The sequence below is a fragment of the Scatophagus argus genome, chromosome 15 (assembly GCF_020382885.2).
Source record: "Scatophagus argus isolate fScaArg1 chromosome 15, fScaArg1.pri, whole genome shotgun sequence".
NCBI classification, from domain to species: Eukaryota; Metazoa; Chordata; class Actinopteri; family Scatophagidae; genus Scatophagus; species Scatophagus argus.
The window spans coordinates 21,670,475-21,688,109 of NC_058507.1; the positions used below are offsets into that span (position 1 = coordinate 21,670,475).

A 17,635-nucleotide genomic window follows, 5' to 3' on the forward strand; every position below is an offset into this window, starting at 1 on the left:
TTTTCTGTAACTTTTCCCTTTTTTCTTTTTCCGACGTGGATCGCTGGGCAATCAGCTGATCGCACATTAACGAACCGCGCACCGAACCGTAACGGGGGTCTGTGGGGTATGTGGCACTCAAAGGCTTCCGCCCATTGTTCTCTTCTGTGACCATATAAACAACATTACGTGGGTTATCACCAACTTGGCTCTGAATAATACGGCCGGCGTATTCTTCTGTAGCTATAGGTTTTGCTGGGTCATCATTTTCGTGTTGACTAGCTGTTTTGTTTCCTGAATCATCCTTTATGTGGTTGTTCATCTTGTGTGCTGATTCCTCCTCATGTAGTCCTCCACCATTTTGGTTGTAGTTCTCCACTCATGTGGCCATCCGCCATCTTAATTGTAGCCAGCCACTAGCTTGTTGTTGTTAGCTGCTATCTTGTTAGCCTCTAACTTGCTAACTGCCATCTTGTTTGTTTTTAGCCGGTAGCTTGTTAGCCGCTATCTGGCTAGCTTGTTAGCCTCCATACTGTTTGTTGTCATCTCTCTCTCTCACACACACACACCCACACATACGCATTTCCATGGTTGATGGGGACCGACTTTTTGATCATCACTTGCGGGGACCACCCTTTCTAAAGGTTGTACAAGGATGAAAAAAATCAGGGAAACTAACCACACCCCTGTAAGCTCATACACGACTTCAAACATCTGAATTGCTGAAGTGATGAATTCCCCATGCTAGGTCGGGACCTATGAAAAATCAAGTTATCATGGTTGCTGGGGACCTCATTAACATATCATTTGTATAATTCACACAAATTTCTATGTGACTAGTGGGGACTTTGCAACAAGTATATTGCTAATGACAAATGACATCCTCAGTTTACTGCAGTGCTTCTCAAATAGTGGGGCACGGTGCGATGCCAGGGGGGGCGCGTGTGACCCTGGGGAACATGCTTTTTTTGCCGTACTAGAATAAAGTGTAATTGCACATCCACTACAGTAGTTGGCAGTGGCGCTCTCATTGTCACAGTGTGCGCAGGGAGTATTACCTCTATGGTGTTTTTTTTGCACCGAGCAGGCGATATGAAGTGCAGTAAACGAACCCTTAAGAGACAACATGAAGAAATTTTTAACAGGGATGAGAAGAAAGGCGGAGAGAGACGAAGATAATGAGACAAAAGTAACTCACCCGAAAGCTAAGACGAGGAAATATGACGAAGCATATGTAGCGCTTGGCTTCACTGTGACTAAAGTGGGAGACGAAAGACCGGTGTGTTTACTGTCTAAAAATGTTGGCAGCGGACAGCACGAAGCCTAATAAATTAAGGCGTCACTTGAAGACATTACATCCCAATCATGCTGATAAGCCACTGGAGTTTTTTCAGCCAAAACGTGCCGAATATTGCCAACAATCATCCCGCTTTGTGAATGCTACTTCAGTAAACCAGCGAGAATTGTTAGCATCCTATTATTACATATTATTAAATATTATTACATACTATTATTACTATTATTTATAGTCGCGGCGGAGAGTGGGGGGGGGGGGGGGGGGGGGGGCGCGAATTGTTTTCTTCTTGCTGGGGGGGGCGCAACAGAAAATAATTGAGAAGCACTGGTTTACTGCATTTGTTAAAAAAAAACTTCAATCTAGAGGTTTATTCTAAGAACTGGAAGATAAATTAGTAGTTCAGTATTCTAATTCTGAAATTCAGCTTTACTTCATAGTGATGCAAGGCGCAATTCTTGCATATAGACCATCTCTTGCTGTGTATATAATCATCTTTATAACATAGGAAAATTTATGACTAATTGATATCCTTACTATTCTATTATATTTTTAAATCACAGTCAACCACCCAGCACCGCAAGCAAGAGTTAGCTGATCCTGGCTGGTTGACTTCATCACTTGTCACGTAGTGCAAACTTAACAAAATGACTACTGATAATTGAACAAAATATTAAACTCACATTTAGATTGCAGATCTCAAATTTTAATGAGTTCAACTATATTAACAAACTCAGGTAAAATGAACCAATCAAACTCTTTTAAAAAACAAAAAACAAATGCAAAATGCAGAACCTGTTTTTAAACATGGAGAAAAAAAATGCCCTACCAGATAGTTGGTGACATTCAAATTATTCACACTGAAATTTCCATTTGTAGGCTGTGATTCTGTTGTAAACGTAGAACTTCAGGGTCTGCCAGTCCCGGTTCTTAAGAGCTTCTGGTTCAGCCTTTAAACACTTCTCACAGTCACTCTTTCCTGGTACAACACAAGATGTGATGAATCGATTCATGTGCCTTTCCATGGCCTGCACCTCTGTCTGCTGCCAGGGAGTCTTCTTCTTCTTCAGGGGGGCTTTACCTTAAAGTGGTCAGAAAAACAAATTTGTAGTTGAAAGCATAAGGAGGTATGCTAGTGTGGCAGGACGCAATCGGTGGTCCGATCAGTTTCAGCTGGGTTGGGATTTTGGCCAATCATTGTGGGAGGAGACTGCTTAAAAGCGGGTAGAGAGCACCTGTCTTCCTTTTTTGGCTTGTCAGAGGCTGGGTCGTAGCACTTCCTGGCATTCCCCCAGTTCCGTCCTGGCGTGGTGGTAGAGGCCATTGGGGGTGCGCTATGCTCCACTGATTGCTCGCTGCGGGTAGGTGTGTTGTTCTCTGGTGTCCTCCTATTTGGTGTTGTACTTGTGGCAACTTGTGCATTTGTTTGCAGGTTGTTTCTGTGCGGCGTTTATTCCTCTCCTCCACGCTGTGTCGTCCAGGACTGCCTGATTGGTATGTAAGCTAGCGCTTTGGTCCCTCCTCCAGCCACTTCTGAGTTGTTTATGCTGTATGATTATGATTACGATTGTAGGGGGAAGTATAATCCAGCTGCTGCGCAGTGTCGGCCGATCAGCGAGGGAAACCACTGCTGCTTTGCCGGGGATTGTTGGCTTCAACCGCGGCTAACAGCTTTGCCTCATACCGGAGATCGTTGGCTGTAACAGCGACTAACTGCTCTGCCTCATACCGGAGATCGTTGGCTGTAACAGCGACTAACTGCTCTGCCTCATACCGGAGATTGTCGTTGGTGACAGAGATTGCCCGCTTCCGCTTTGCGCTGGATACGGCGTGCCGTCAGAGGGATTAATTGCTTGTCTCGCCTTGGGCTCGATTGCTTCGCCCCGGGCCTGCGCCGTCCCACTGCAGCCGGCTTGGCTTCTGGCTGGCCGTTCGGCTGGTTGGAGCTTCTCCCTGCGGTGTAGCCGATATACATCCATATGTATATGTTTGCATGCACTATTGTGTGCGTGTGTGTGTATGGCGACGAGTGAGTAGCGGGATATTATTCTGGTGTGTGTGTATGTGTTTATAGTTTCGTTTTTTCCTTTTCGTTTGTTTTGTTTTCTTGGTTAGTGGTTGTTTGTTTTTCTTTTTATAACCTGCTGATTTTTGTGGTTTCCCCCATTCAGGTGCTGAACCTACGGTGGTGGATGGTCCTGGTGGCGGTGTCCCTTTTGTGTTTTGCACGTCGGGTGGATTTTGTTGTCCCAGTTTTGGTTTGCTTCACGTGTGGTGTTCCAGGGGTTTTCTTGTTTTTTTATTAATATTGTCTGGATCAAGCCCAGGAGGTTCAGCCCTGATTGGTGTTTTTTGTATTTGAGTGACAGGTTTGTGTTTTCTTTTTTTGAATTCATGTATTTTCAGTGTCTGGTTCCTTTAATTTTATTGTAAATAAAATTATCAATTTTACGAGCTACGGTCTCTGCCTCAGCTGTGGACGAACCTGATTATATTACCTATCCTTGGGGAGTTAGTCCCCTGGAAAGAATTCCCTGGGTGAAACTCCCAGGGTGGCGTTGTCTGGCAACTGGTGTCGATTTCCATAGCCCCTTTTTCTCTAGCACGCGGAGGTCTCGCCCCTCGCGCCGCCACAATCTGGCGTTGTCGGCAGGATGTCACAGTTGGAGAGCAGAGACGTATGCTTCGTTTAGGTTTGTTGCGTTTTTTTCCATTTGTTTTGATTATTAGTGTTTAACCTGTGTTTCTCTTTTTTTGTTTTTCTTCTCCTGTGTTTTCTCTTGAGGCAAAGCAGCAGTTGGTTTTGTGGATCGACGACGAGCCCTTTTCTCCGGGTTTCACCTTCACGGTAGGAGAAGTTGTAGTTGATAGAGGTGTAGTGATGGAGACAGAGTTGCAAGAACTGAGGGATTTAGTTGCCCAACTGAGAGCAGATAACGAGAGGCTGAGGCAGGAGCAGGTCGCAGCCGTGCCTGGCTCTAGTATAGCATCGTCGGCCCCAGTTCCATCCACTGCTTCTTCCACTCTCGGTGCTCCTTTAATGGAGAGACTGATTTTTGTGCCCCGGGACAGAAAATGTCCTATATTTAGGGGGAAATCAGGCATAGGGTTAACAGAGTGGCTGGAGGAGGTCCAAGCCTGTATGAGAGCTCGCCACTTGTCAGTTCCTGATCAGGCCTTCTTTTTATTCGACCATTTGGAGGGAGAGGCACGGGAGGAAATTAAATATCGCCCCAGTGAGGAGCGTACCGACCCAGTTAAGATCATTGCAGTGTTACAGGAGTTATATGGCTGTGCCGAGTCATATGTGGCGTTACAAGAGGCCTTTTTCTCCCGCCGGCAGCAGGAGGGAGAGACTCTGTTAGAATTTTCACTTGCTTTAATGGGCCTGATGACATCGGTGAAGCAGCATGCACCGGGTGGCATCCCCAATGCAGAGGTTTTGCTACGCGATCAGTTTGTGGAGCATGTGCTAGATGGGTCGCTTCGTCGAGAGTTGAAGCAGTTGGTACGTCGACAGCCCACCGCTACCTTGCTGGACGCCAGGAGTGAGGCGATCCGGTGGGAGCGTGAGGGTTTACCTGGAGGTGTTAGAGGCCGCAGCCATTCTGTTCCTTCTGTCTTTGGTGCTCAGTGTGTGGTCCAGGGCAGTTGTCAGGTAGGCCTTAGTTCCTCTCAAGCCTCTGAGCTGCATGAGGTTAGGGAGATGCTCAAGTTGCAGCAAGAGCAGTTGAATCAACTGACTCAGTGCATTTCCCGGTTGTCGGGCTCCCAACAGCATAGCCGAACAGCTTCCCGTGGTCCTATAATTTGTAGGCGATGTCAGCAGCCAGGTCACATTGCCAGGGAGTGTACTGGAGCTCAGGTGTCGACATGCATTCCGCCGCCTTTGCCAGACACTCAGCAGCATAGCCGAAAAGCTTTTCATGGCCCTATAATCTGTAGGCGATGTCAGCAACCAGGTCACATCGCCAGGGAGTGTGGTGAAGTTCGGGTTTCTACTTGCACCCAGTCTTCTTTGCCAGCCCCTCCCCAAGATAGGCCATTCAACTCTGCCCGGGTGCCGGAAAACTAGCACCCGCCGAACTGCAGAGCCACAGTTCGGAGGGGGCAGCCACCGGCTCAGGTTTAGAGGCACGTGACGTGGAAGTGTCCAAGCTCATGTCGTCTTGTCCTCATTTAGGTGTGAGTATGGGAGGGGTAGTGGTCTCTTGCTTGGTGGATACCGGGTCAATGGTGTCAACCATTACTGAGTCCCTCTTTCGTCAGCAGTTTGAGCCCTGGGGTCAGGAGCGGCTTAAATCCTGTCACTGGCTACAGCTTAGAGCAGCCAATGGTTTGGCCATCCCTTACATTGGATATTTGGAGCTGGATGTGGAGCTTTGTGGCAAGCACCTGCCAGCTTGTGGGATTTTGGTGGTCAAGGACCCCCCGGGGGGTGTGTCTCCACAGGCGTCTGGGGTTCTTGGGATGAATGTCATCCGCCGGTGTTATGTGGAACTTTTTGGGCAGCATGGCCTGGCTCTGTTTGATCTGCCGGTGGTGGCAGAGGCCCCCAAGTTTATCATGCAAGCCCTTCAACGGTGTCATGATGCCAGTGTCATGGCTGGTCAAGGAATGGGGAGAGTCAAGGTCCGTGGAAAGAGGGTTTGTTGTATCCCAGGTGGTGTGATGAAGGTCATCGCGGCCACATGCTCAAGGCAGTATTCTGGGACAACCGTGCTCTTTGAGCCCCTTGACTCCGGTCTGCCTGCTGGGCTCCTTGCCTCCCCTGCCCTGGTGCCGGTGGTACGTGGCACTGCCTACATTCCCATTGTGAATGTAGGATCTTCAGATATGTTGCTCCATCCCCGTGCTGTTATTGGGACTCTACAGGAGGTACATGTGGCAAGTTTACCAGCTGGTGTCATTGAGGTTCCACCTGTGGTGGCCACAATGGCTTCCCAATCTGTTTCCCCTCCAGTGCAGGATCAGATCGCAGCTCTGGAGTTGGGTCATTTGTCGGCAGAAGTACAGGGACAGGTCAGAGCTCTTCTGAGTCAGTTTGGTTCTGTCTTTGCAGTTGATGACAGGGACCTTGGTTGTACTGACCTGATCTCTCATGAGATTCCACTCTTGGATGATGTCCCGGTGCGGCAACGGTACCGGCGCATTCCTCCGTCAGAGTATGAGGTTGTCAAAGACCACATTAATCAACTGCTGGGTGCTCAGATCATTAGGGAGAGCAGTAGTCCCTACGCCTCTCCCATTGTGCTGGTCAAGAAGAAGGATGGCAGCCTTCGTATGTGTATTGACTACAGGCTCCTGAATGGTAAAACCAGGAAGGATGCCTTCCCATTGCCCCGTATTGACGAATCTTTAGATGCTCTGACTGGAGCATGTTGGTTTTCCACCATGGACTTGGCTAGTGGTTACAATCAGGTTCCTGTGGCAGAGCCTGATCGTCCTAAAACGGCTTTTTGTACTCCATTTGGTCTTTTTGAGTGGAACCGCATGCCTTTTGGGCTTTGTAACGCTCCCAGCACCTTCCAGAGGTTGATGCAGCGGATTTTTGGTGATCAGCAGTGCCAATCCCTGCTTCTTTACCTGGATGACATTGTGGTCTTCTCCTCTACCATTGAGCAACATCTGGAGAGGCTGGGTGTGGTGTTGGGGCGTTTGCAGCATGAAGGGCTTAAGGTGAAGCTCAGTAAGTGTGCCTTTTTCCAACAGGAAGTGCGTTATTTGGGACACATTATCTCTGACAAAGGTGTCTCCACAGACCCTAGTAAGATCGAGGCAGTCTCCCGCTGGCCACCTCCATCTACCCTCTCAGAACTGCGATCTTTTCTTGGTTTTGCCAGTTATTATCGTCGCTTTGTAGAGGGTTTCGCCCAGTTGGCTGCACCCCTGCATAAGCTGGTGGCAGAGCTAGCACGGGTGAAGTCCAAGCGGGAGGACCAGTCAGTTTCTGGTCGTTGGACCGAGGAGTGTTGTCATGGCTTTGAGGAATTGAAAGCCCGACTCACCTCAGTGTTGGCGTATGCTGATTTCACCCTCCCATTCATTTTGGAGGTGGACGCCAGCTATAGTGGTCTTGGAGCAGTGTTGTCACAAGAGCAGAATGGTAAGGTGAGGCCTGTAGCCTATGCAAGCCGTGGTTTGAGGCCCACTGAGCGGAACATGCAGAACTACAGTTCTATGAAGTTGGAGTTTCTGGCGCTCAAGTGGGCAATGACGGAAAAGTTTCGAGAGTACCTGTTGGGGCACAAATGTGTAGTCTACACTGATAACAACCCATTGAGTCACCTGTCATCAGCTAAGCTTGGGGCCACTGAGCAACGTTGGGCAGCCCAACTTGCTTCTTTTGATTTTGAGATCAAATACCGTTCAGGCCGAAGCAATAAGAATGCAGATGCTCTGTCTCGTCAGCATCCTTTTGAGGCACAGGGCATGCAGTCTACATCCTGTGGTACGCTACTCCCTCAGCTTTTGCAGCATGTCCCGCAGGTGGACAGGGTAGAGGCGACCCAAGCAGTGGTTGCAGCCTTGCCCCATCATTCTCCGTCTGACCTCTCCACGCTTCAGCATGCCGATCCAGTCATCCAGGAGGTCCTGGGTTTCTGGACATGTAACCAGCGGCCTAATAGAGAGGAGCGGAAACAGATGTCACCGGCAGCCTTGGTTTTGCTTCGGCAGTGGGATCGGTTGGTTGAAAAAGATGACGTTTTGTATCGCCAGGTTTTTAGGCCAGACGGGGCCGAAATTGTGCTTCAGTTGTTGCTGCCTGCGGCTCTAAAATCAGATGTGCTGACTGAGGTCCATCAGGGGCATGGTCATCAGGGGGTCGAGAGGACGTTGGAGCTTTTGCGCCAGCGGTGTTACTGGCCAGGGATGTCTGCTGAGGTGGCACAGTGGTGTCTGGCATGTGAAAGGTGCCAGGTGGCCAAGGTGAGTCAACCAGCTGCTCGTGGTCCTATGGGACATCTGTTGGCTTCTTGTCCTAATGAGATTCTTGCCATTGATTTTACTGTCCTGGAGCCCAGTCAGAATGGGGTGGAAGATGTTCTTGTTATGACTGATGTTTTCAGTAAATACACATGGGCCGTTCCCACCCGTGATCAGCGAGCGGCCACTGTAGCTCAAGTTTTGGTTACGGAGTGGTTTTTGAGATTCGGTGTTCCAGCCCGGATACACTCGGACCAGGGACGGAGTTTTGAGAGTTCCCTGGTTCAAAAGCTATGTGATTTATATGGCATAAAGAGGTCTCGCACCACGCCCTATCATCCTTCAGGGAATGGGCAATGTGAACGTTTCAACCGTACCCTTCACGATCTGTTGCGTACCTTGCCTTCGTCCCGGAAGCGTGACTGGAGTTCTTGTTTGCCTCAGGTCCTGTATGCCTATAATACCACTCCGCATCAGGCAACGGGTGAGTCTCCTTTTCTTTTGATGTTTGGTCAGGAGCCGAGACTCCCAGTGGATTTCCTGTTGGGCCGAGTGCAGGATCCTGTTGGCGGCCATGTTCATGAGTGGGTTCAGGAACATCAGATTCGCTTGCAGGTGGCCTTCGAGGGAGCCCGTGACCGGCTGAGGGCTGCTGCCGAGCGCCGTAAGAAAAATCATGACCAGCATGTCAGAGATGTTCCCCTGAAGGTGGGCCAGATGGTATGGCTGCGAAATCTGGGTGTATAATCTGGGCGCCACAAGATTCAGGATCAGTGGGCCTCAGTCATGTATCGGGTCATGAGGGCACCGAAGGAAGGGGGATCAGTTTACACCATCGCCCCTCGGGATGATCCAGTCAGAATCAGAAGGGTCCACCGATCTTTGTTGAAGGGGGTGTTAGGGATTGATTCCGCAGGTGGTGCTGCTGCTTCCTTTCCATCTCCCCCGGAGCTGTCTCCATTGGAGGATGAGTTGCTGGGTAATGGTGATTGGTTGGTTTTAAGGCCGCAGAGCCCTTTGCCTGCTCCTGTTCAAACAGAAGCAGTGGCTTACCCCATCTTTCCACGGATGGGTTCACCATCTGAACCAGCCTCTCTGGTGCAGTTTTCATCTGTGGAACCTGCAACGAGAGGTATTGCCCCTTCTGTTGTAATTACTGAAGGAGCTGCTCCCCGGCGGACCATGAGGTCGACTGCCGGTTACCATCCCAATGTCCATCGACTCCCACGGTCTGTGGTGGGGACTGAGCAAGGAGGAGTCGGACCCCCTTGTCCGGTGGCTAATTCAGTAGCCCCGCTATTTAGGCCTTGGAGTTAAGGTTGTTTGGTTTCAGCTACCCCATCGTCGGGACGACGATTTAATCAGTGGGGGTGGATTGTAGCAGGACGCAATCGGTGGTCCGATCAGTTTCAGCTGGGTTGGGATTTTGGCCAATCATTGTGGAAGGAGACTGCTTAAAAGCGGGTAGAGAGCACCTGTCTTCCTTTTTTGGCTTGTCAGAGGCTGGGTCGTAGCACTTCCTGGCATTCCCCCAGTTCCGTCCTGGCGTGGTGGTAGAGGCCATTGGGGGTGCGCTATGCTCCACTGATTGCTCGCTGCGGGTAGGTGTGTTGTTCTCTGGTGTCCTCCTATTTGGTGTTGTACTTGTGGCAACTTGTGCATTTGTTTGCAGGTTGTTTCTGTGCGGCGTTTATTCCTCTCCTCCACGCTGTGTCGTCCAGGACTGCCTGATTGGTATGTAAGCTAGCGCTTTGGTCCCTCCTCCAGCCACTTCTGAGTTGTTTATGCTGTATGATTATGATTACGATTGTAGGGGGAAGTATAATCCAGCTGCTGCGCAGTGTCGGCCGATCAGCGAGGGAAACCACTGCTGCTTTGCCGGGGATTGTTGGCTTCAACCGCGGCTAACAGCTTTGCCTCATACCGGAGATCGTTGGCTGTAACAGCGACTAACTGCTCTGCCTCATACCGGAGATCGTTGGCTGTAACAGCGACTAACTGCTCTGCCTCATACCGGAGATTGTCGTTGGTGACAGAGATTGCCCGCTTCCGCTTTGCGCTGGATACGGCGTGCCGTCAGAGGGATTAATTGCTTGTCTCGCCTTGGGCTCGATTGCTTCGCCCCGGGCCTGCGCCGTCCCACTGCAGCCGGCTTGGCTTCTGGCTGGCCGTTCGGCTGGTTGGAGCTTCTCCCTGCGGTGTAGCCGATATACATCCATATGTATATGTTTGCATGCACTATTGTGTGCGTGTGTGTGTATGGCGACGAGTGAGTAGCGGGATATTATTCTGGTGTGTGTGTATGTGTTTATAGTTTCGTTTTTTCCTTTTCGTTTGTTTTGTTTTCTTGGTTAGTGGTTGTTTGTTTTTCTTTTTATAACCTGCTGATTTTTGTGGTTTCCCCCATTCAGGTGCTGAACCTACGGTGGTGGATGGTCCTGGTGGCGGTGTCCCTTTTGTGTTTTGCACGTCGGGTGGATTTTGTTGTCCCAGTTTTGGTTTGCTTCACGTGTGGTGTTCCAGGGGTTTTCTTGTTTTTTTTATTAATATTGTCTGGATCAAGCCCAGGAGGTTCAGCCCTGATTGGTGTTTTTTGTATTTGAGTGACAGGTTTGTGTTTTCTTTTTTTGAATTCATGTATTTTCAGTGTCTGGTTCCTTTAATTTTATTGTAAATAAAATTATCAATTTTACGAGCTACGGTCTCTGCCTCAGCTGTGGACGAACCTGATTATATTACCTATCCTTGGGGAGTTAGTCCCCTGGAAAGAATTCCCTGGGTGAAACTCCCAGGGTGGCGTTGTCTGGCAACTGGTGTCGATTTCCATAGCCCCTTTTTCTCTAGCACGCGGAGGTCTCGCCCCTCGCGCCGCCACACTAGAATTCAGAATTTTTGAATTCTACATCTGTATACAATATATGCCAGCATCTACAGTACAAATAAAGTTATTTACACCTATGATAGTGATTTGTGCATTCTTCCGCTTGGACTGAAATGATCCTTGGGGAAAAGGAAATGATTAGGATAATTTTAAGCCATATAAACCATAAATAGTTTTTACAAGCTGCTCAGTCCTAGTCCCTCTCATTACACTGCTTCAACCTTTGTCAATACCCAGGACAAGTGGTTGGTATTGGGGCAGGCCATTACTACAGTTTCAGTGGCAAAATATTAAAATCACACAGGCAAAATCTGGCCTGGCATTCAATAACTGGGTTTAATAGTAGCTGTTAATGGTTGGTTATTGGTTAATAAGTAGAGCAATCCTTTGTAACATCTACAGCTTGCTGCTAGTTGTTAATTTAGGATTAATAGCAGAGAGTATTGGAAAACTTTCATGTGGCTGCTGTTTGTACTACTATAGCATTTGGCCATTTGTAATTTAGTTCACACACTGACAATACATATTCAAAAAAGGAGTAGACACAATCATTACTGAAACATAAAAAATGTGTAAAGTTCACCTTTGGAGGAACGCTTCACAGCACTAACTCCTGAAGATATCTCATCTTCTGATGATGGTGGTTCATGTCTTTTGGATGGTCATGGTGGTTCAAGTCAAGTCAAGTCAAGTCAACTTTATTTGTATAGCCCATTTTTACAAGCAGTTTGTCTCAAAGGGCTTAACATAACATCAGCAACATCCTCTGCCCTTCGACCCTCACATCGACTAAGGAAAAACTCCCAGAAAAACCTTTAACAGGAAAAAATGGAAGACACCTCAGGGTGAGCAACAGAGGAGGGATCCCTCACCCAGGACGGGCAGACGTGCAATGGATGTTGTACAGGCAGGAAAGCAATTTGCAACATGAGAAATGACATTACTAAAAAGATAAGCAAAACAAAATCTCAACTGTTTAGTTTCACTTTTTGCTACCACCTCAATATGATTTTAACATTTCACAAGTTATAGGAAATTTATAGTATTGAAAATTATAATGAACTGCTGTAACATTCATGTATTCTTTTTTTATGTGATGTTGAGAATCACTATCCTATCAGTTCGATTTCGGCCCGTAGGGAGAACCACCCCGCCGATAGTCGGTACATAGAGGAATGACAGGCAGATGTCAACAATACACATTGGGTTGGTCATAGAGCCGGCTACAGTTCAACTTGAAGATCTGGATGGAGAGATACCTGCGGAAAGATACAGAGAGAGAGAGAGAGAGAGAGGGAGGGAGAGACACAAGACTACGAGGAGAACTGGACACACAGTTAGTGACATAAAATAATGAACTGCATGTTAATCTGACGAGGGGAGAGGATAGAAGAGGAAAAGGAGGAGGGGAAACTGCTTGGTGGATCATGTTTGTGTCCCCCGGCAGCATAGGCCTATAGCAGCTTAGCTAAGATAGAGATTTAAAGATTAACAGTTAGTCAGACCTATTCTACCTGTGGCTATATATCATGAGGTGGGTGAAACTATGCCTACCAGCCCTACACACTTTATTTGGTGCTAACTATATGCTTTACTAAACAGAAAGGTTTTAAGTTTAGTCTTAAAAGTGGAGGTGGTGTCTGCCTGTCGAACCCAGATTGGCAACTGGTTCCACAGCAGGGGTGCCTGATAGCTAAAGGCTCGTCCTCCCGTTCTACTTTTATAAATTCTGGGAACTGTAAGTAAACCTGCGCTCTGTGATCTGAGTGTTCTATTGGGAATATATGGGACTATTAGATCCTGCAGGTATGATGGGGCGAGTCCATTTAGGGCCTTATATGTAAGTAGGAGAATTTTAAAGTCTATTCTGAATTTTACCGGAAGCCAGTGAAGAGAAGCTAAGATGGGGGAGATATGATCCCTTTTACTGATTCCTGTTAAAACTCTAGCTGCTGCATTTTGGATCAGCTGCAGGTTATTAATAGAATAATTTGGACATCCTGACAATAGTGAGTTGCAGTAGTCCAGCCTAGAAGTAACAAAAGCATGAACAAGTTTTTCAGCATCACTCTGAGAGAGGACACTCCTAATCTTAGCGATATTACGGAGGTGAAAGAAGGCGGTCTTAGAGGTCTGTTTAATGTGATGAATAAATGACACGTCTTGATCAAAGATAACGCCGAGGTTCCTTGCAGTCGTACTGGAGGCCAAAGTAATGCCGTCCAGAGAGAGAATATTATCAGCTATTCTATTTCTAAGGTGTTTGGGGCCTAGAACAATGATCTCAGTTTTGTCTGAGTTTAATAATAAAAAATTGGAGGTCATCCAGTCCTTTATGTCCTTAAGACATGCCTGGAGTCTGGCTAATGGCTCTGTTTCTTCAGGCTTTAAGGATAAGTACAGCTGAGTGTCATCAGCATAACAATGAAAGTTTATGCCATGTTTCTGAATAATATTTCCTAGAGGGAGCATGTATAAGGTGAACAGGATCGGCCCAAGCACTGAACCTTGTGGAACACCAAGGTTAACCCTTATATATGAAGAGGAAACATTATTAACTTGAGCAAAGTGAAATCTATCTGTTAAATATGATTTGAACCAGCATAGCGCAGTCCCTGTGATCCTAGTCTCATGTTCTAATCTGTGTAATAAAATGCTGTGATCTACAGTGTCGAAAGCAGCACTGAGATCTAGCAAAACAAGTATGGAGACAAGCCCGCGGTCTGATGCCATGAGGAGGTCATTTGTGACTTTAACCAGTGCTGTTTCTGTGCTGTGATGGGCTCTAAAACCAGACTGAAACATCTCAAAGAGACTGTACCTGTGTAGGTTCACGTCTTTTGGATGTTTGGGTTGGCATTTCATTTCCCTTAGTAGGTTGAAATGTCTCCTCAGCTGATGGTTCTATGGACATTAATCAAAAGCATTCATGAAACATTTTAAGCAAGAAACAGCTGTGTATATATATGTGTTCTTATCAACATTTGTAATCCCTGGATGAATCAATCTACAGTGCTGGTTAAAATTAGGGGCACCCCTTAATTTTAAGTGAAGAATAAGAATAGCTTCAAAAATAAATGCAAGTTAACCATATAAAATCAAATATTTAATAAACAATAATAAACAAGAACCAAGTAACCCAATTAAAAACTACCGATGGGTTTCAAAACATAATGATCTTGAGATTTATGCGCAGACAGAGCAGAACACTGTAGAACTGCAAGGGGCAGCAACAATTGTGTGGCAGAATGTTAAAATCACAGTTATTGGTGGAAACATCTCCAAAGGGATATGGAACAAGGCAAAATCTTTGGCCTAGAAACAGAATGTAAACACCGTGAAATAGCTGATCGAAAGGTGCAGAGGCAGCAGCCCGCAGTGATACGAAGTGATGGAAAATAGTGCCAGGTGATTGTAAGGTCTGACATTTTTATGGACAACAACTTTGTATTAAATGTATTACTCTTTTGAACGCATATTGTTTTTTGAAGCAAAACGCTTTATCTTTGTGACCCTGCAAACTAGTCTGAACTACTTTCTTCAGCACCAAAAGCCGGCCAGAACTCAACTCACAGGACGCAGTAGGGAAAAAGTCACTGCTGATGCATGACATTGATGGTGAGAATGGGGATTTCATGTCAAAAAATCCGAACTATCCCTTTAATAAGCAGAGCAACCCTTTGTGAAACAGACATCTTGCTGCCAGTTGTTAATTTAGGATTAATAGCAGAGAGTATTGTAAGACTTCCATGTGGCCGCTGTTTGTACTACTACAGCATTTCGCCTGAAGTAGACAGTCATTATTGAGATACAAAAAAGAAATGAGTTCACTTTTGGAGGAACGCTTCACAGCACTGCCTCCTGAAGATATCTCATCATCTGATGATGGTGGTTCATGTCTTATCGATGGTCGTGACGGCATTTCATTTCTCACAGTAGGATGAAATGTCTCCTCAGCTGATGTTTCTATGGAAATTAAACATAATCAAAAAAAAATGTTTACTTGACATCTACTATATAATACTGACAATACATTATTGAGCTGTCATTTGTGATGCTAAGGGCTTTTAATTCGAATTAGTGCACATAAATGCATTAAACCATTAAAGTGTAAAACTCTGTTCATCATTCCAAGTGTATCTAAAGTACATATTATTGAACTGATGAATTTAGCTGTTTCTGTTGATTCCTGAAGTTGATGATGATGGGCACACAACTGAACGTCCAGAGCCCAGTGCCAACTGGCTCATAAGGGTTTACTTTACATGAGCAAGCTACACAGTGTTCCACTTGTCACAATCTCACTTTGAAAGTAAAATTGCCATGGAGTTGAAGCTCTGATTTCACCACTGGTTTATGATAATGGAGGCAAACTGTAGTTTTTCATCAATAATTTACTGACAATACACACCATCTTGAATGCTCCGGTCTTCCTCATCACTGTCCAGAACTTTTTCTGTGGAAATTATACAAAGCACAGCTTGCAAATGTAATCAAAGCATCTAGTAAACAAAGAATAATAAATTAAGAAGTAAAATGAAATCTGGTTCTGGTTCATCTGGTTCTATCCCAATTTCATCCAGGTTTTTGCCATGAAACTCAGATAATCTTCCTTGTTCGAGTGCCATAAGAACTTTGCTGATCTTGGCAAGTTGCAAGGTCTTCTCAGGGAGTCGATAGAACTCCCGATGTACTCTTATATCATGTCCAAGAAAGTTGGCCAGCTGGTCCATCTCTGTGTCTGTCATGTTCAGCACAGTTGAAAGGGCAGCAGCATGCTTTCGTAGTTTGGTAGATGTCAGTGCCTTGGGACACTTTGCACCACACACCTTCGCAAAGCCACGGAGGCAGTCTGAACCTCAGAAATGTGTCACAGCTTCAGGTCTTGCAAACATATAAGCATTGTCCTTTAGAACTCCACAGGCCTCTCTCTGCTGAACAAGGAGTTCTAATGCACCCAGCATTTTTGGAGTCAGAAGAATTGGAACAGGGCGACCACGTTTTCCTCTGATGACAATCCTTGAGAAGTGTCTGCAGTTTTTTTTCCCACTTCAGAGAGTGTCTACATCTTCATGTGGATCAGAAGAGTCTCTTGATGAAAACGCAGATAAGGACATGCTTGCCACCTCTCCTTCCCGGTGCTAACGATGCTAATGATGGAATCAAGAACTTATTAGCTTCACTGTCATACCCACATGTAGACTTGACAGCTTTGACAGTCTCCATGTAGTTCTTTTGATTTATGAGATCTTTCATTTTTTTTAATGTGGTGACTCTCCTTGCATTGTGAATCAACCTTCCCATTTCTTGCATCTTCTTCCGCACACACTGTTGATTCTTGGCTGATGTACCACCTTTGTTCAACAAGTGCTGCCCAATATCAGTGATATACTGATACTGTACTGATACAGTACGTGATCATTTTTTATAATATCTGTGATTGGGTCAGGATTCATGGCACTGATTACGTCCCAGAGTTGTTTACTAATGTGCGAAGGCACAGGCCCTGTGTATGTACATATGGACTGAACACGATTCTTTCCTGGTTTGGGGGCAACTGACTGAGGTGAAAGTCTACAATTACGCATATGTCGCCACAGGACCTTTCTTGTAAAAAGTCCTTGACAGTATGCGCAATGCATGAAGTCAATTCCCTGTGCCTCTTTAGGCGGTCGCTTAAATGGTATTAACTCCCCCTTTCCTGACTCCATAACAGTAGAATTGTGAGCAAAATTTCCTCTGTTGCGAATGTAATCTAGTTGTTTTTTCCTCTCCTTGGAACCCTTTGGAAAGCTTAGAGCTTTAGCGACATCAGACTTGTTTTCATTTGCTCTTTCTAGATGCCTTGCCATCTTAGCATAAGGCTTACTGCAATATAAACAGTAATGTCCCTTGTCGTGCACTCTATTCCCACCTCTTTTATGGCTTGCACTAACAACTATGCTGTCATTTATGTTCTGACTTGAACAGGGTATGTCTTCTGCTCCAGAGGCTTCAGATGTAAGGATGTCCCGGTTAAAGGTCATATTGTCTGGTGTTGTGCTGTCACAGAGATGGGGACTCATTGAGTCAGAGACATTGAGTATATCATCAAGAGCCCTTTGAATCCTTTGGTTTGGGAGAAGACTAGCATCGCTGTCACCCTCACTTTCACAAGTGGTATCTGGAATGTAATCATCTGCACTGTCTGGTGTAGAATCATATACGGTAGTTCATCAGAATCTTCAAAATTTGTGTCTTTCATCTAAAACAAAATAAACAAAAACAAACAGTATTTACAATTATGTAAAACTGAAAATTGTTTGCCAATTGTTTAGTAAATGGAAATTATTTACAAAACTTTCAATCAATGAATCAATTTACAGTTTTGCAGATTTTGTAGCAATAAGTGGAATTTTGGACATTTGAACAAAAAAAAAAAAAAGACATGAGATGTCATCCTAGGCTCAAAGAAAAAGTCAGGCATTTTTCACTGTTTCACTATTTTCTAGACCAAAAGATTTATCATTGAATTGTATAATTCACTTATTTATTTATAAAAAAAATAATGGTTG

General features: G+C 45.9%; 1 protein-coding gene and 1 long non-coding RNA gene across 2 annotated transcripts; both read left to right on the forward strand.

Annotated features, from left to right (window-relative positions):
* The first annotated feature begins 2,407 nt into the window (after nucleotides 1–2,407).
* LOC124072244 lies at nucleotides 2,408–5,987 on the forward strand. The gene is made up of 4 exons (XM_046413492.1): nucleotides 2,408–2,634; nucleotides 2,706–2,767; nucleotides 2,847–3,302; nucleotides 4,059–5,987. The coding sequence occupies exons 3-4, from the start codon at nucleotides 3,267–3,269 to the stop codon at nucleotides 5,346–5,348; spliced, it is 1,326 nt and encodes a 441-aa protein (XP_046269448.1). The 5' UTR covers nucleotides 2,408–2,634; nucleotides 2,706–2,767; nucleotides 2,847–3,266; the 3' UTR covers nucleotides 5,349–5,987.
* A 3,654-nt stretch (nucleotides 5,988–9,641) lies between these two features.
* LOC124072246 lies at nucleotides 9,642–10,593 on the forward strand. Its single transcript, XR_006845466.1, has 3 exons — nucleotides 9,642–9,801; nucleotides 9,873–9,934; nucleotides 10,014–10,593. It is a non-coding gene; the product is annotated as an uncharacterized LOC124072246 (long non-coding RNA).
* Nucleotides 10,594–17,635: the final 7,042 nt, after the last annotated feature.